The following is a 16,077-nucleotide window of genomic DNA, read 5'->3' as shown; positions in this document are numbered from 1 at the left end:
TATTTATTAAGAATCTAATTGGCAGAAGAAAAAGGAAAAAAAAAAACTTGCATCAAGGAGGAATTTCATGTTCTTGAGAAAAGTTGTTTGTTATATAATTTATTAGCATGCATGTACCTGATGAGTTCCTCGCCTGTTTTGCCTGCCGGCGAATGGCGCCGCCGAGTGGATGCTACAGGGATATGAGAAGAGTTATTCCCGTTTGTTTGTGGCAAAATCTTGTCAATCTGTTGTCCCAAGGTGAATATGGAGGGTGTAAATCACAGGCGACTACTAGTCTTTGGAATAGTGATTAACACATAAGGGAGGTATTTATCTCGATTTTGTTGAGATTCGAACCTCAGATCTCATGATCGGATGCGCTAGCCACTAGATCTATCCGAGGGGGCAAATACCATCTTATCCATGATCGGATTTCAACTGTCCATTAAAAAAATCATCCGATAATTTTTTGATTTATTAGGATGGTTTGTGGGAAATTTTAATGAGGCCAAATTAGTTGTTTTCAGAATTAATTGAAAGTTAAATATTTGGTGAAAAAAAATTATTGTATTCCAAAAATAGTTAAATTTAAGGTGTGATAGTGTAAAAAAAAATTAATCTGGTTGAGTAACGTAGAATCTAGGATGATCGATTCGATCTTATCAAAATTTTCTATTGGTCATCAGAGTAAATCGAAAAGCGCTCGTAACTTGAATAACCTATCACTGTACCATAACCCAAGGATAAGGTGTGATAGTGTCAAGCTAGAGGTGAGTAAAACAAATTAATCATCATCAAATTATTGATATATTCGTTGATTAAGTCCAATTAAATCAAATCTGAGATAATTAATTCGACTCTAAGAAAGTTTTATATCAGCTGCTAGAATAAATCGACTCAGCTGCTAGAATAAATCGAAGACAAATGATCCAGAAGCCTGATTTAACTAACTAACTAATTAATTAATTAATTAGTAATATCATGAAAAACTTAATTAATTTGATAATTAATTGAATCAATTTTAAATCAACTCAATTTATCCTATTTAAATCGCAAAAATCAATGTTCAGTTATAAAATCAATTACTGATCCGGTTGTAAGGGTAATGCACGGCCAATGTCTTACATTAATTGCCATAAGCGGGATAACTAACAAAAATTAACAGCCAATGTCAAAATGGCAATGGAAATAGAGACGACGAATAATTAGCAGCAATGTCAAATGGCAATGGAAATAGAGACGGCGAATAATTAGCAGCAATGAACTAAGCATGCAGGGCGACATTAGCTCTAATTAAATAATACAGGGTATTGTGTTTTCAGTAATAAAATTAATGCATGATTCAAATTGAACAAGAAATCGGGAAATAAAAATTGTCGCCGTGAATCTTTAACTCACAAACTAAAACAAAAGGCAACGGTAGAAGAGTCAAATTTGAACAAGCATTCAGGAAATGAAAATTGTCGTTGTGACTCTTTAGCTCACAAACTAAAACAAAAGGCAAGAATAGTTGTTGTCTGCTAGGCCCACCGTTGGATCCTTCAGCCAAAAAATCCTAGCATGCCTAGCCATCACTGGAATTCCTCTCTGCACCACCGCGACCCCTGCTCTTACCACCAGAGCCACGTCCTCTACTGCGGTCACCTCTCCCACCTCGTCCACCACCACGACCCTTGCCCCTACCACCGGAGCCGCGTCCTCTACCACGATCGCCTCTCCCACCTCGTCCACCACCTCTTCCACTAAATTTCCCACCACCTTTACCTTTGCCTTTACCATTGCTATTGTCACCTTTTGGCTTTCCTTCGTCAATGGTTAGGGTATATCCGTCAAGTTCAGAACCATTGAGCTCGAATGCCTTTTTGAAAGCAATCTGGTCCTTGAAATCCACAAATGCCATCCTGTGAGATAACAGAACAAACGCAAGGTTTGATTTTTCACTAAGAAATATTAAACTCTCCTTCCAATTGATTGTTGCAGGTCTAGAACAGATTTGAACCTCACTGAAACATCTGATACGAGATTTCAAATGGCAGTAGGGAGACAAAGAACTGACCCTTTAGGGGCACCACTTTCATGGTCCTTGAGTACAGATATACGAGCGATCTCTCCACATGATCCAAAATGCTTTTGAAGGGAATTCCTAATCTGTACGAGTATTACTATTAATAAACGATACAACAAAAATGCAGGTTACAATGTAAAATCAAACACCACCTTATCCTGTCCAAGTGATTTATCAAAACCTTTTACAAATATGGTATGACTCTGATCTTTGCTGCCCTTTTCGTTGCTGCAAAATTAAAGAAATATAAGCATAGAGAATCATTCCCTTCTATTTTGTCATTAGCAGGAGATTTTTTTTAGACCGAAACACTCCTTGAGATGCTAAATGGTATTACATTGTAAAAAAACAATTTAATAGGATTCTCTTGTACACTTGAACGGCTTAAGTTGACAAACATACCCACTCTGAGGGGTATTTGAATCCCTTCCACGAGCAACTTCAAGTTTGAGTGGACGCCCAAAAAACTCCTGGCCATTTAATTCAAGTGCCTAGACAGAAAAAAATAATAAATTTTCTCTAGGCCAATCGACATACTGATAGTGTCGTAACACTAGTTAATTCTAATACACAAAATTCTGAAATGGAAACTACAAGCAATGCTTCACAGTAATTGAAAGAAAGATTATAAACCTTTTTAACATCTTCCTCGGTAGCAAAATCAACATGACCAAATCCCTTGGAGCTACCTTTACCTCTTGTAGCCAAACGGGCACCAACGACTTCCCCTACCCCTTTGAAAAATTCTGATCTGAAAAGAAAGAATCTAATTTAAACATCAAAGATTTACATCAGTTAGCTTTATATACAATGAATTTTCTTCAGCGGGACCTTTTGGATCTGTTACGAGTTTAGTCTCACAATGACACTTTTAGGTTTAAGGTTTCACGTAATAGTTAAGTCACAATGAATAGAAACGTTATGCGTGCCATATTTGGCCACAACTAGCACGCCCTCCACCTGCAAGCCCTCTGTAGCAACTTTTCATACTTCATTTTCTAGGTTTCTTCTCTTTTCCTGCTCCCTCATCTTCCAACTTTTTTGTTTCTCCTTCTATGCTTGCATTTTTCTCTTCATATCTGTAGATCTGTTTTATTCTATATCTTCATATTCTCTGCTTGCTTTTTGTTCCATGCACCTGCTATGTTATCTTCCTCTCGCATGCAGGAATAATAATGTAACCTCCCACCAGCATTGTCTTCAGCTTGCATCCTAAGGAGTCCTCAGGTATTCATCTTTTGTAAGTTGCTCATGCTTATGTACCCAATCGACTTTTCCTTAATCTCTGCAAGCTGCTTCTAGAACTTCGAAGTAATGTTTTCTTGTTCCCTTTCTTCTTTCTTTCAACATACTGTCATATCTAATGTTTGGTAATCTGGACAAGAGATCAAACAAATAAAGCTCCAGATAGTTGGTTTGACAGGTCAAACCAGTTGAGCAGGAAAATAACCTTATATATAATTTTATAAAATATATTAAATATAATGATAAATAAATTAGTCGGGATCACGAGATGTCCACTGGGAAAGTGATGTCACAAATTATACTTTTTAAATATAAAATATTTTATATAAATTTAGCAAACATATGAAAAATTAATGATAATTTTTGTCCACATACAGACAAATAGCCAATGCATAATTAAACCTTATCAACCTATATATACTTGTATATTATATAATAAAATATATAAAAACTCAATTATAAAAAATCTATATGGTAAGCAATAGCACTTAATGGGGAGAAAAGGCCAGAAATACAAAAAAAGCAATGTTAATCGGGATTTAAACCAATGATTTCCCAATGGAAGTGAAGATGCCCTACTATTAGTGTAGAAAAAACCCTATTACATCTGATTTTATTAAAAGGACAGCCTGGTGCACGAAGCTCCCGCCATGCGAGGTCCCAGGAAAGGATCCATTGTATGCAGCCTTACCCTGCTTTTTGCAAGAGGTTGTTTTTAGGATTCGAACCCGTGACCTTTTGGTCACAAAGCAACTTTACTGTTGTGCCAAGGCTTCCCTTCATTACATCTGATTTTATTGATTACTGAAATCCTAACTGATCTTCCTGGGTTATACTGATTTTTATAACAGATTTATGAGTGAAAGGGAATGGATCTTCCTGGGTTATATTGATTTTTATAACAGGTTTATGAGTGAAAGAGAATGGATTAGTGTAGGAAACCTGATTCCAGATTTTTACCAGTTGAGCCAAATCTGATTTTTTTAAAAACATGATATCCAATGAAAATTTGAGTGGACAAAATGTCCCGTTCTCAATTTATTACTTCTAGCAAAAGATCAAGCTATGCAGTCCATCTCTAGTGAAGACATGAACAAAGGAACCAACTTGTCTGTTTTTTCCATCAACTGGTTGAAGTGTGTTGTCCATCTTTCTCTCAGAAGCCTCAAATGCTTTACTTTTCCCTTAGGCTAGTAAGTGCTGCTATATGCACCGCAAGGGAGAAGCTTACTCAAGAGTTTTGTTAGATTTCTCTTCATTATCATTTCATTTCATCAATTCTCTCTTTATCCCCTCTCTTTGTTGATGCGCTGACCCTAACATCAAAGGAGTCCCTGTATACATGCTTCGTCATTTTACAAAATTTTGCCTGATAACTTGTTTCCTGCCACATCGTATCAATGTCTTACTGCTGAAAGCTTTTCTAGCCCATGTCAAGTTGGATATAAATAGTATCTATGCTCCAGCTTAAAAGAAAGTGTTCTAAACTTAATAGCTTATTAGGTGTAATGGATTTAGTTCAACATTGCTACTTCTAAGTTCTAACCATGAGTCATAATGCTCTATATACACACGTTATTCTCATAATGAATTTCTAACAATATTTTTTTCCAATGTTTTAAAAAGAACCCTAAACGGCCACTTATGTGTTTTGCAATCCCTTCTGTTTTGCCTAAGCAGGCAATCAACCTAGGCACCCGGTTTGAATATTGAGAAAAATCTTCATGGCCGGGGCACATGTTATTCTCATAATGAATAGAAAACAATATTTTTTTCCAATGTTTTAAAAAGAGCCCTAAACGGCCACTTATGTGTTTTGCCTAAGCAAAAGAGGAGCAGGGCCAGGCAGTCCGCCTAGGCACCCGGTTCGAATATTGAGAAAAATCTTCATGGTCAGGTGGGGAAAAAAAATAACAGATTTAAACCCTATTATCACAACTCCCTCTTTGCAATCCTTCTCCTCTCTCCACTTGTGAATACTTAAATCACAACACTACAGTCAACACCGTTCTCCTCCAGCCTCGATCCTCCACATGTTGTTTTGTCACTGCCACTACAATTCCACACATCACTCCACAATCTTGCCAACCTCTAAATTCGACTGAAATCTCACTAGATATACCTCCATGTTCCCAAAATTCTCCTCCCTGGCTCCCCAACACACCAAGTTGCTACCATTACAGGTCCTCCACACCTGGCACTAGTAGCCTGTCGCAACTACTCCACACCTGATACTAGCAAACCAACAGGTCAAACCCATATGTAATTAACAAGTGACAAATCCACGGTTCCCAGTGCTAGTAGGTCACCACCGTAAGTCTGGCACCTCGAGCATCACAATATCCCTAATAACACTATTGACTCAGTAATGTGTAGCGTTCTCCAACATTCATAGCATTCTGAATTTCTGATAACCCACAACATCTACAACATTCTCCAACACTTGTTTTGCAGCACCTTACCCGCATCTAGAGTTTTTGTTTTTCTTTGGAAGATTGGATTAGGAACCTCTAGACCCTCAACGAGTAGGTCAGTAGCTTTTTTTCATGTTTTACTGGCCAGTTTAAATATTCAATTATTGTATGATTGTTGATTAATTGATAGTATTTTCTAGAGTTTTTTAATTGTTTAGTGATTTTTAGTATGCATTCTTGCAATGTGATATATAATTGTAAAGTTGAGTGCCTAACCACATTTTAATAATATTTTAATGTCGAGTGCCTGGGTGCTAGGCGATTGATTGGCCAACCACCTACTTCCTAGAACCATTTTTAACACCTTGCTTTTTCCAAACTTAAGAGAATCATTACATGTATCTCCGAAAAATATCTAACAGAAATGCAACAAACATATATACTATATGCTAGGTAAATATAACAAGAATTAAGAATGATATATGGTCAATTAAATCATACTTACAGATCATGCGGACCAACATCATAGGACAAGTTGCCAACATATAATGTTTGAGATCCAGATGTTGGATTTTGTACTGTAGAAGTTTTTGGCTACAACAAAGGGATGAAAAATAAGACAGATAAAACTATAATAGGAATAGAGTACCACCTCAAATTAACAGAATGGAAAATAAAATAGCAGAAATAGATGATTTTACCACTTTCTTTTCAGACTTTTTAGTTTGCTTCTGAGCACTATCAACTATTGCATCCTTCATCTTCACATCCTTATTCTGCATTAACGCAACTTTTTCAGAAACAATAGACCATCTAATAATGGTTCTTGATGCAATTTGTAAGTCTAATGTTGCCATTCTTCCCACAACAAGTATGACCTTCATGATTTAGCAGCAATAAATCTACACATGATTGGTAGGCTAGCAAATAACTTCATCAATTTTCTGACACAGAAATCAGTGTCTCTTAGGATCATAATGGTGCCAGAATTCATCATTGAATATTGAAACAAGCAACCGTCACTTAGAGGCCATAAGATACTAGAATCAGGAATGAGCTGCCCTTCCTGGTTTAGCTGAAGCCAAATAATCCAGAACCACAACAATCTCTGGAACAGGATCTAGATTTCTATTCACCACCTATTGAAATTGTAAGAATAGTTGCTCCTTTGAAAGAAGAATAAGATGATGATTGACATTTGAAGTGAGTTGCTGGGAAATCATTATCTATTGTCGCAGAATCATGTGGCAGCTGGAGATGCAAAGAGGTAGTTGTTAACCCACCACAGGCAGACTGAAGTTTCTCGAGTCTGTTTATAACCTATATGCGAGTTTAGCTAGCAACATAATAACAGTCAATTTTCTAATTTAACACTAAATCATCAAAGACTAAGAATTTATTGGGATATTTTCAAGACCACAGGAGACACTGGACCAGTAGGGTAAACAATAGCCAGCCCATCATCTCCCTCTCCCTCTCCCTCTCTCTCCCTCTCTCATGGTGTGAAAAATTGCCAAGTCTCTACTGTCTCACTGGGGTCAGTCCTCAATTTGTCCCATGCCATCTAAAATAGTATGAGTCTCTGTATACAAGGTTAGGTCCTTAACCCATCCCTCCGATCACCATATGTAGTGCCTGTCTATCATGAATATTGTCAATCTTCTCAATAGGGCTGTCTAGGTAAGAAATCCCGACTAGTCAATCATGTTTTCTAATTTCATTTCAATATAATGAACAAAAATATTTAAAATAGTGTCAAACTTAAAACATAAGAATATATTAGTTCAATATCTTAAGACAGATCACAAGGTCAGATCAGAAATTCCTAATTTCAGTTTATATAGAGCTAGATAAACTTCCCAAATGTGATTTTATTTAATAAATATATCTAGTCATGTTATCAACTATTTTAACTTGTGATTCTGTATACCATAATTAAGTTGTGTGAAAAAATCGCTTTAATATGTAAATTATGTTTAAGGAGAACTACACTTTAATGGAGTTAGCTCATAGAAACAAATAAAGCGAAACAAACAGTTCTAGCACATATTGAATATAATTCCATCTACACTACCAAACAGCCAATCACAAGTGAGGCTTGGAGAAAAGCATCATTGTTGGTCAAACAAACTACTTGCAAAGATTCAAGCAGATCTCACTATGGACCAGGATTTATCTATTTATCCACAATACTATGCCTATAAGGGTGAAGTCAATTCAATGTCATAATACCAAAAATCTTTAGCTTCAACATGTTTTACAATAAAATCTCTGTAATTATTAAATTGTATCTTCATTGGTAGGTCACACTTTTAGCTTTATGTTAGAAAAATCTTTAAAAACTCCTCCCACCCTCTCGGTCGATTATAAGCTGACTCGTGACTTACCTCCCTTCACATAACCTAGGAACGGACTATGAGGGACGCCTGGGGTGAGCGTAATCATCTTTTTTGCTACAATGTTAGAAAAGTCTTATAAATGTATGTTTGGCATAAATCATTAATAAACTTTACAAATTTGCAAAAGTCCTGCTTGCTAATCAGTAGATCAACACTTGTAAGATTTATTTTGGAGAAACTTTAGTGCATAAATATTGTATATTCATATTTGAATTTTGACTATTAAAGTACACTCTAAAAAATTAACCTGTTTCTATTAAATACATAATTCCTGATTTTAAGACAAATACTGATATTCTCTCTCAAGGAACCAATGTGGCCATCTTTCTCTATTGTGGTCATAGATTGGCACAGTGAAAACCTTCAAATAGGTAATTGTTCTATTACCTTAATAAAATAGATAGAATTGCTTCAAACTTGCATAAGAAAAATCTTTATGACTAAGCATGTGCAATATTACTATGCACAATGAGCAAAAAGAATACCTTGTTTGGAATTTTCAATGGTTTCTCATCTTCACTTTCCTCATCTGAAGATTTCTCAAATGATTCCTCAGAGTTACTGCTGCCTTCAAATGCCTGAGTCAAATAGAAGCAATCACAAACACTCTACGTTTATGGATCAACCATGAGTAACACAAATAGATTACAAATATAGTCAAGAGAACTAAAAATAATGAACAAGACTGACAAACAACTTGAACAGTTAGCTAGAGGGTGTAAAGTATGCAAACAAAATCTGAATAATGACTAATGATGAGGGAAAAAACACACCATGACCGCATAACAAACTCTAGTGCTAAACAAGTCATACCGGCATCAGATGTCGCAAAAATATCAGTGCCTAAGTTCATTAGTTAATTTTAATAGATATAAATTAGAAATGGGCTAGACAAAAGGAAGCTAGAGAAGCAAATACTCTTTTCAATTACAAGCATTAAAGAACATTGAGATAATTCAACATAAGTAAAAGATACTATGATACAATCCTTCAATGGAATATTACACACAAATCATGGCCTTACATCATCCTCGTCAGCATCACTTTCAAATAGATACGATTCTTGTCTCTTTTCCAGGTTAGTATCTGGTGCTGTATGCTTCTCTGCTGCTTCAGCTATATCTTCCTGCACAATTAGGCAACATTTCTTCAATGCAAACGTGCAAAAGGAACTTCTTTGCACATATACAGATAGAAAGAATCCTATCATTACTAAAGAAAGAACAAAATGTGCCCTATAAAAATAACAGTATTGCTGGAAGAGAGGGATATGTTAGTGCATATATAATGTCATGCTTGCTTCATCCAAACTAGTGTCAGAGTTCGAGTTTTGTGTAGAATTGGATGAAGTTTGATCAAGTGTCAATCTTTCCTATACTTCATATTTGGGCAAAAAGGTTAAGATGATTATGAATTCAAACAAAATGTCAAGATTCTTGATTTTGTTTTTCGATTGAGATGCATGTTCCTGCTTATTTCCCTAAATTTACCTTGTGCGTGATTAATTTACAAAACAATTTATGAGTTTAACTGAATACTAATTGTTTTGAAAGGAGTTTTAAAGTGTGTCATTCACTGAAAATGGAAAAAATAATATTTAATGAAGGGCTTGAAATGAGAGGATAAAAATATATTAATATTTCATTACTTGTGCTCATGTTATCATGAGATGTTATTTGTGCGGGTAATTCAACAGGGTTTTGTTTTCAAAAAATTTCCCATATACTCTTGGTTGTTGATACTTGTCATTAGAGAAAATTATAATTTTGGTCCTGTAATTTATCTGTTTTCCAATTTTCATCCTGTTAAGAGTTAATTTACACTTTTAGTCCCGTAACTTAGTAATATTTTTCAATTTTAATCCTTTTTTCTAAAATTAAAATTTTTAACCGGTAATCGCTAAGTTGACAGTCATTAATTACTTATGTGGAAAAAAAAATATTAAAGAACAATAAGACGATCTTAAACCTACGCTAATACTCCTACGTCGATCTCCATTTTCCCTTCTCATCCTCGACTCGCGCATGAGGCGCGCCTCGGCCTCCAGTCGCACGCTCTCCCACTGCGCCATGTGGCTGAGGTTGGCGGCACTCCGGGAGGGTCCGGCGTCGGCGGCGGAGCCGAGGGCGTCGCTCTTCGCCTTGTGCGTGCATGGGTCGATGCCCATCTTCGCCAGCCGCTTCTTCAGGTGCGTGTTCCCGTAGTTCTTGATCTCATTGTCCGTTCTCTTCGGCAAGTGCGTCGCGATCGCAGACCACCTGAAACGAAGAAGCCTCCAAACCATCAACAACATCATGCTCACGCAGAGAAAAACAATGCAGCACAAGGCGAAGAGCGACGATCTTATTGTTTTTTAATATTTTTTTTTCCACATAAGTAATTAATGACTGTCAACTTAGCGATTACCGGTTAAAAATTTTAATTTTAGAAAAAAGGATTAAAATTGAAAAATATTACTAAGCTACGGGACTAAAAGTGTAAATTAACTCTTAACAGGATGAAAATTAAAAAACAGATAAATTACAGGACCAAAATTATAATTTTCTCCTTGTCATTAGTTGCTTTCCTTTATGTTCTCAACTCTAACTTCCTGTTATGTCCTACTGCATGAATCAGCATATCAGTAACTACAATATAATGACAGCTAAGGTTGCAAAGGCTAGAGGTCCACAGCTAATCTGTTGTGACACGTGTAATAATCCACAAATCACAACCAGATCATGTCACAACCTCATCATGGGCGAGATACCTAGTTCCCTATTAGGCCACATTCCTTTACTGCCTAAGCCGATGATGTCTAACCCAGGTCATGGCCTCATAGATGGTATATCTAGATCCTTCATTGAAGATATTATGTTATCGGCTAGAGCTGAACCAACAATGTCCACAGTTACCAAAAGAGTGAGACAAAAAAAAAGGCTCAAGGGTCTTGAGGCTTAAAGCGCAAAGCAAAGTACACGCTTTAAGAAAAAAAGTGTAAAAAAAAAAAAGCAGCTCGGTGCACAAAGCTCCCGCCATGCGGGGTCCCGGGGAAGGATCCATTGTACGCAACCTTACCCAGCTTTTTGCAAGAGATTGTTTTCAGGATTCGAACTCGTGACCTTTTGATCACATGACAACAACTTTACCGCTGCGCCAAGGCTCCCCTTCTTTAAGGAAAAAAGTGTAATAAACAAAAAAGCTATTATATCTATTAAATGTCTTTGAAAATTTAAATAACCATAAACAAAATATTCTTTAATGAAGCTGTAGATTATTAAAAATTAAAAATAAATCAAGTTTTTGAAAATGTGATAGATGAAATATCAAATATCAGAATAATCATCTTTTTCATCTTCATTGTCCAAATCTACGTCATCAGCTCCATCGCTTAATTTGTATCCATCGATATCTTCTTCTTCAGTTTCATCAGCAAGGTTCTCTTCTTCATCTATAAGACTAGTTTAAGTTGAAGATTCCTTTCTTTTTGCTGAAGCAGATAATGATGCTACTTTTGAAGAAGACGCATTTTGATATAAAAAGTTATACACACTTTCAGCAACCCTAGATGTTTGTGCTATATCACGCCAACGCAAATCTTCATCCTGATAGACAAAATCATTATCATTGTCTTTATCGCTATTATCCAATTTTCCCAGCAACGATTCATTACTATCATCTATTTCTAACAAAGAAATAGGATCAATCTTATTTCGCATGTCATATTTTCGCCTCAAAGCTATGTTGTACTTGACATATGGCAAATCATTCCATCGTTGTTAAAACAACCTATTTCTTTTTTTAAAATGTATCTAAGAAAAGTTAAGTCCATAATATAAATTTTAATATGTATTAAAAAAACACTAACTTACATATTCACAGCATGAAGAAAAGCATGTGAGGTTCAAAATCTTCAATGCAAATATTTTTAATTCAGGTGTTGATGCACCATAAGAAGACTACCAATCAGCTTGAAATACAAAAACATATACGATTAACTTTATTACCATCCAATATTGATATTGCATAATATATTATTTACGAATTTACCTTGTGATTTTGAAGTTCTTTGAATAATAGCCATTGGAAAACTAAAAAGTCTGGCTTTCTTGTAATTTTCCAATTGATTCGTGATCTTATCTTCTAAATCCTCACCACTCACCAATCTAGATATGCACTTGTACTGTTGTACATACCCTCAATCACTTCTGTATCATGTTCTATGTCAAGGTTTGAGTAAAAATACTCTGGATTCAAGAAATATCCGACTACGTGCAAAGGTCAATAGAGTTGAACGTTCTATTTGTTATTAAATTAAATATGCTACGATATTTCTCTTCATTATTGTTAAATGACGCAACGATAGCTTATTTGGTTATGTCAATGACTCATAAATATAACTCATAGGGGATCTTTTTCACCATCTATTAGCCACAATACTTTCATAATGAGCCGCCAACTTTTAATGCAAAAATTATATTTTTCCAAAAAGAAGACATCACATCAATATCACTTCTGCTACCCGCTTTCCTATATCTACGTTACAAAATCAACCATTTGCTTACGTTTCATATATAAATATCTTTCTAAGATTTACTTGTTTTGCGTGAAATCGTTTTAAAGTCAAAATAACAGTTGCGAAACGTGTCTTTGCAATGTCTCTCTGTCTGTTGTAAATATAATCATTCATCATCAATATCCGTTCATGAAATTTTCTAGATGAGGAATTTTGAATATATCCTCAAACAACAAATCTAAACAATGACACGCACAGTGAGTAATCAATTTTACAACAGGTGACCTCAAAAAACAAAGTAAATTTAGTAAAAAAATTGAAAATATAATCCAATTTTTAATTGAAAGTAATATAAATTTAAAATATTACCTCCACTGACACGGCTTGCATTATCTGTTACAACCTGAACCACATTCTTTTCTCCAATACGTTACACAAATTTAGAAAGTAACTTTATCTTGTCAGTTGTGTGAGAATAGCCTGAAGCATCAATTGATTCAACAAATACGCTTCCTTTATGACCCATTTATCAAAAAAATTATATGAGTCCTACCCTTTTTATCCGTCCACCCATCTGCCATGATTGTGCACCCAAACTTCGCATGATCTTCTTCATGGGATTTGAGAAGCAAGTTTGTATTTGCCAACTCCTTCAAATACTTAAGCCTGACTTCATGATATAATGGAGGCTTCATCCCGATCCAAATTGCCTAATAGGTTTAATATAATACTCGAAAGAATCATATTTAACAACATTGAAAGGATTTCCAGCATCATACATCCATCTAGCGAATTTCACAACCGCAATATCTCTTAACTTCTTTTTATTTCCATCAAATTGTCCTTTGTCTTTTTGAACGTCTTTGTTTAACAATTTCATTGACATCTTTCATAAAATAAAGATTAATAGGTCCAATTTTTTTACACTTTTTACCTTGGACCATAGGATGGATACTTGGATTGGATATTGACCGTTTCCCTTTCATTTTGTTTGAAGATCATTTTCATGTTCTTCTAAATCATCAATATTATCAGAATGAGAAATATCATCCATTTGATTCTTCAAATTACTCTTCTTTTTTTTTGCATGAACTCTCTAATTTCTTCTTTAACATGCTCGAGACATTTTGGACAAATTTTCGTATTTCTATTGCTTCCAACTAAATGTAGCTTGTGTTGATAAATTCCACTATTTGTTACTTTACCATAAAAAAAATACAACCCGCTATATTTGAATTTTTAGGATCCAACATATTGTATTTGACATGATTAGGACTAAGACCACTAAAATCAATAAATAAAAAATATAAAATAGTAAAATAAGATTATCAGAATATAAATTTGATTTCTAGATGAGGAATTTTGAATATCCTCAAACAACAAGTCTAAACAATGACTAGCGAAGTATAAGGGTGGAAATCGATTTTTCGAAAGGCGACTTGAAAAAACAAAGTAAATTTAGTAAAAAAATTGAAAATATGATCCAATTTTTAATTGAAAGTAATATAAATTTAAAATATTACCTGCATTGACATTGCAACTTGCATTATCTGATACAACGTGAACCACATTCTTTTCTTCAATAAGATACACAAATTTAGAAAATAACTCAAACATCTTGTCAGTTGTGTGAGAATAGCCTGAAGCATCAATTAATTCAACAAATATGCTTCCAGTCCCATTTATAAAAAAAAATATATGAATCCTACCCTTTTTATCCGTCCACCCATCTGTCATGATTATGCACCCAAACTTTGCATGATCTTCTTCGTGAGATTTGAGAAGCAAGGTCGTATTTGGCAACTCCTTCAAATACTTAACCCGATCCAAATTGCACAATAGCTTCAATACAAGACTCAAAAGAATCATATTCAACAGCATTGAAAGGAATTCTAGCATTATACATTCGTCTAGTAAATTTCTGAACCGCAATATTTCTTAATTTCTTTTATTTTAATCAAATTGCCCTTTGTTTTTTTGCACGTCTTTGTTTGACAATTGCATCGATATCTTTCACAAAATAAAGATTAATAAGTCCAGTTTGTTTACACTTTTTACCTTGGATCATAAGATGGATGCTTGGATATGATATTGATTGTTTCCCTTTCACTTTAATTTGAAGATCATCTTCGTATTCTTCCAAATCATCAATATCATCAGAATAAGAAATATCATCCATTTGATTCTTCAAATTACTCTCTTTTTTTTTTTGCATGAACTCTCTAATTTCTTCTTTAACATGCTTGGACATGCTTTCACCGAGTATTTCGGACAAGCTTTTACATTTCTATTGCCCCAAAATAAATTTAGCTTGTGTCGATAAATTCCATCATTTATTATTTTACCACAAAATATACAATTGACAATATTTGGAGTTTTCGAATCCAAACATATTGCATAATTTCGAGAAATATCCTTTCGAGTTAACAGAATTATTATATTTGGCATGATTAGACCATTGATATCAATAATAATCAATTAATAAATAAAAAATACAAAACAATAAAAAAATTATCATAATATAAATCTAATTTATATGAATTAATAAAATTTAGTAGAATTTTTAAAATTTTAAATATATTTTATATATATTTTATTAGGATAATTTAATTAGGGTTTATGAAAGTTTATTCAAACTATCCCATTTAAATTGGAAGTTAGATTGAATTAATCAAATCGCAGACTTAAATTTTCAATTGTTCAATACCCATAGTAACCGTGGGTATCATGATGCCTCTAGCGGCACCGGACGCGTCTTGCGATCCTTCTAGTGGCGTCGGATGGAAAAATACAAGAGTAAAAAAAATTAACAAAAAAAAGATTCTTGCCAATGATCAAGAGGCTGACAAAAGGCAAACCAATCGACTTAATATTCAATTTAAAGAGCGTTTAGGGCTTTCAACTAAAAAAAGAAAGTTTATGTGCTTCGCGTAAAAGCAAGCGCTCGTGCTTTTGTGCAAAGCGCAGTGAAGCATGTGCTTCAGAGACCTCGTGCGCTTTCGAGGTCTTTCAAGCGTAAAGATCCAACACTTTTGAGGAGATCAAAGGTAACTACATCAACAGCCAATCATTTCCTATACTTTCACTTCACCACACATTCGGAATATCAAAAGCACTAAGACTAAAATAATACCTGCCACTTTGTATATAATTTATATTTCTTTAAAAATCATATAACTTATAAATTATTTAATTCTTTAAAAATATAATATATTTTAAATATTTTATGAATTTAACATTTTTTATGTTTTTCATAAATTTTTAGACCAAAGGAATTGGCAATCCCTTGGCCAACATTAAGCTTGGGTAGGCATTCATTAGGATCGTGCATGACTTAACTCCTACAATGTCTATCCAGCACTTTTGAGGAGATCAAAGGTAACTACATCAATAGCAAATCATTTCCTATAGTTTCACTTCACCACAGATTCCAAAGATCAAAAGCGCCAAGGCTAAAATAATACTTGCCACTTTGTA

At 34.5% G+C, this 16,077-nt stretch overlaps 1 protein-coding gene across 2 annotated transcripts in view; it reads right to left on the bottom strand.

Moving 5' to 3' along the window:
- Positions 1-1,344: 1,344 nt before the first annotated feature.
- LOC122015506 (nucleolin 1-like) overlaps positions 1,345-16,077 on the bottom strand; it is a 29,503-nt gene continuing 14,770 nt past the window's right edge. The window contains exons 3-12 of one of the 2 annotated variants that reach the window (XM_042572426.1): positions 10,078-10,363; positions 9,130-9,231; positions 8,591-8,683; positions 6,408-6,482; positions 6,212-6,300; positions 2,681-2,798; positions 2,450-2,538; positions 2,200-2,275; positions 2,039-2,130; positions 1,345-1,883 (exon numbers count right to left, since the gene is read on the bottom strand). In XM_042572426.1, coding sequence (XP_042428360.1) covers positions 1,547-1,883; positions 2,039-2,130; positions 2,200-2,275; positions 2,450-2,538; positions 2,681-2,798; positions 6,212-6,300; positions 6,408-6,482; positions 8,591-8,683; positions 9,130-9,231; positions 10,078-10,363 — 1,357 coding nt within the window. In that variant the 3' untranslated portion in view covers positions 1,345-1,546. The remainder of the gene's footprint in view (positions 1,884-2,038; positions 2,131-2,199; positions 2,276-2,449; positions 2,539-2,680; positions 2,799-6,211; positions 6,301-6,407; positions 6,483-8,590; positions 8,684-9,129; positions 9,232-10,077; positions 10,364-16,077) is intronic. The other variant, XM_042572425.1, reaches the window with a different exon arrangement.

The sequence above is a fragment of the Zingiber officinale genome, chromosome 8B, assembly GCF_018446385.1.
Source record: "Zingiber officinale cultivar Zhangliang chromosome 8B, Zo_v1.1, whole genome shotgun sequence".
Taxonomy (NCBI): Eukaryota; Viridiplantae; Streptophyta; class Magnoliopsida; order Zingiberales; family Zingiberaceae; genus Zingiber; species Zingiber officinale.
This window is presented reverse-complemented; position numbering and strand designations above follow the sequence as displayed.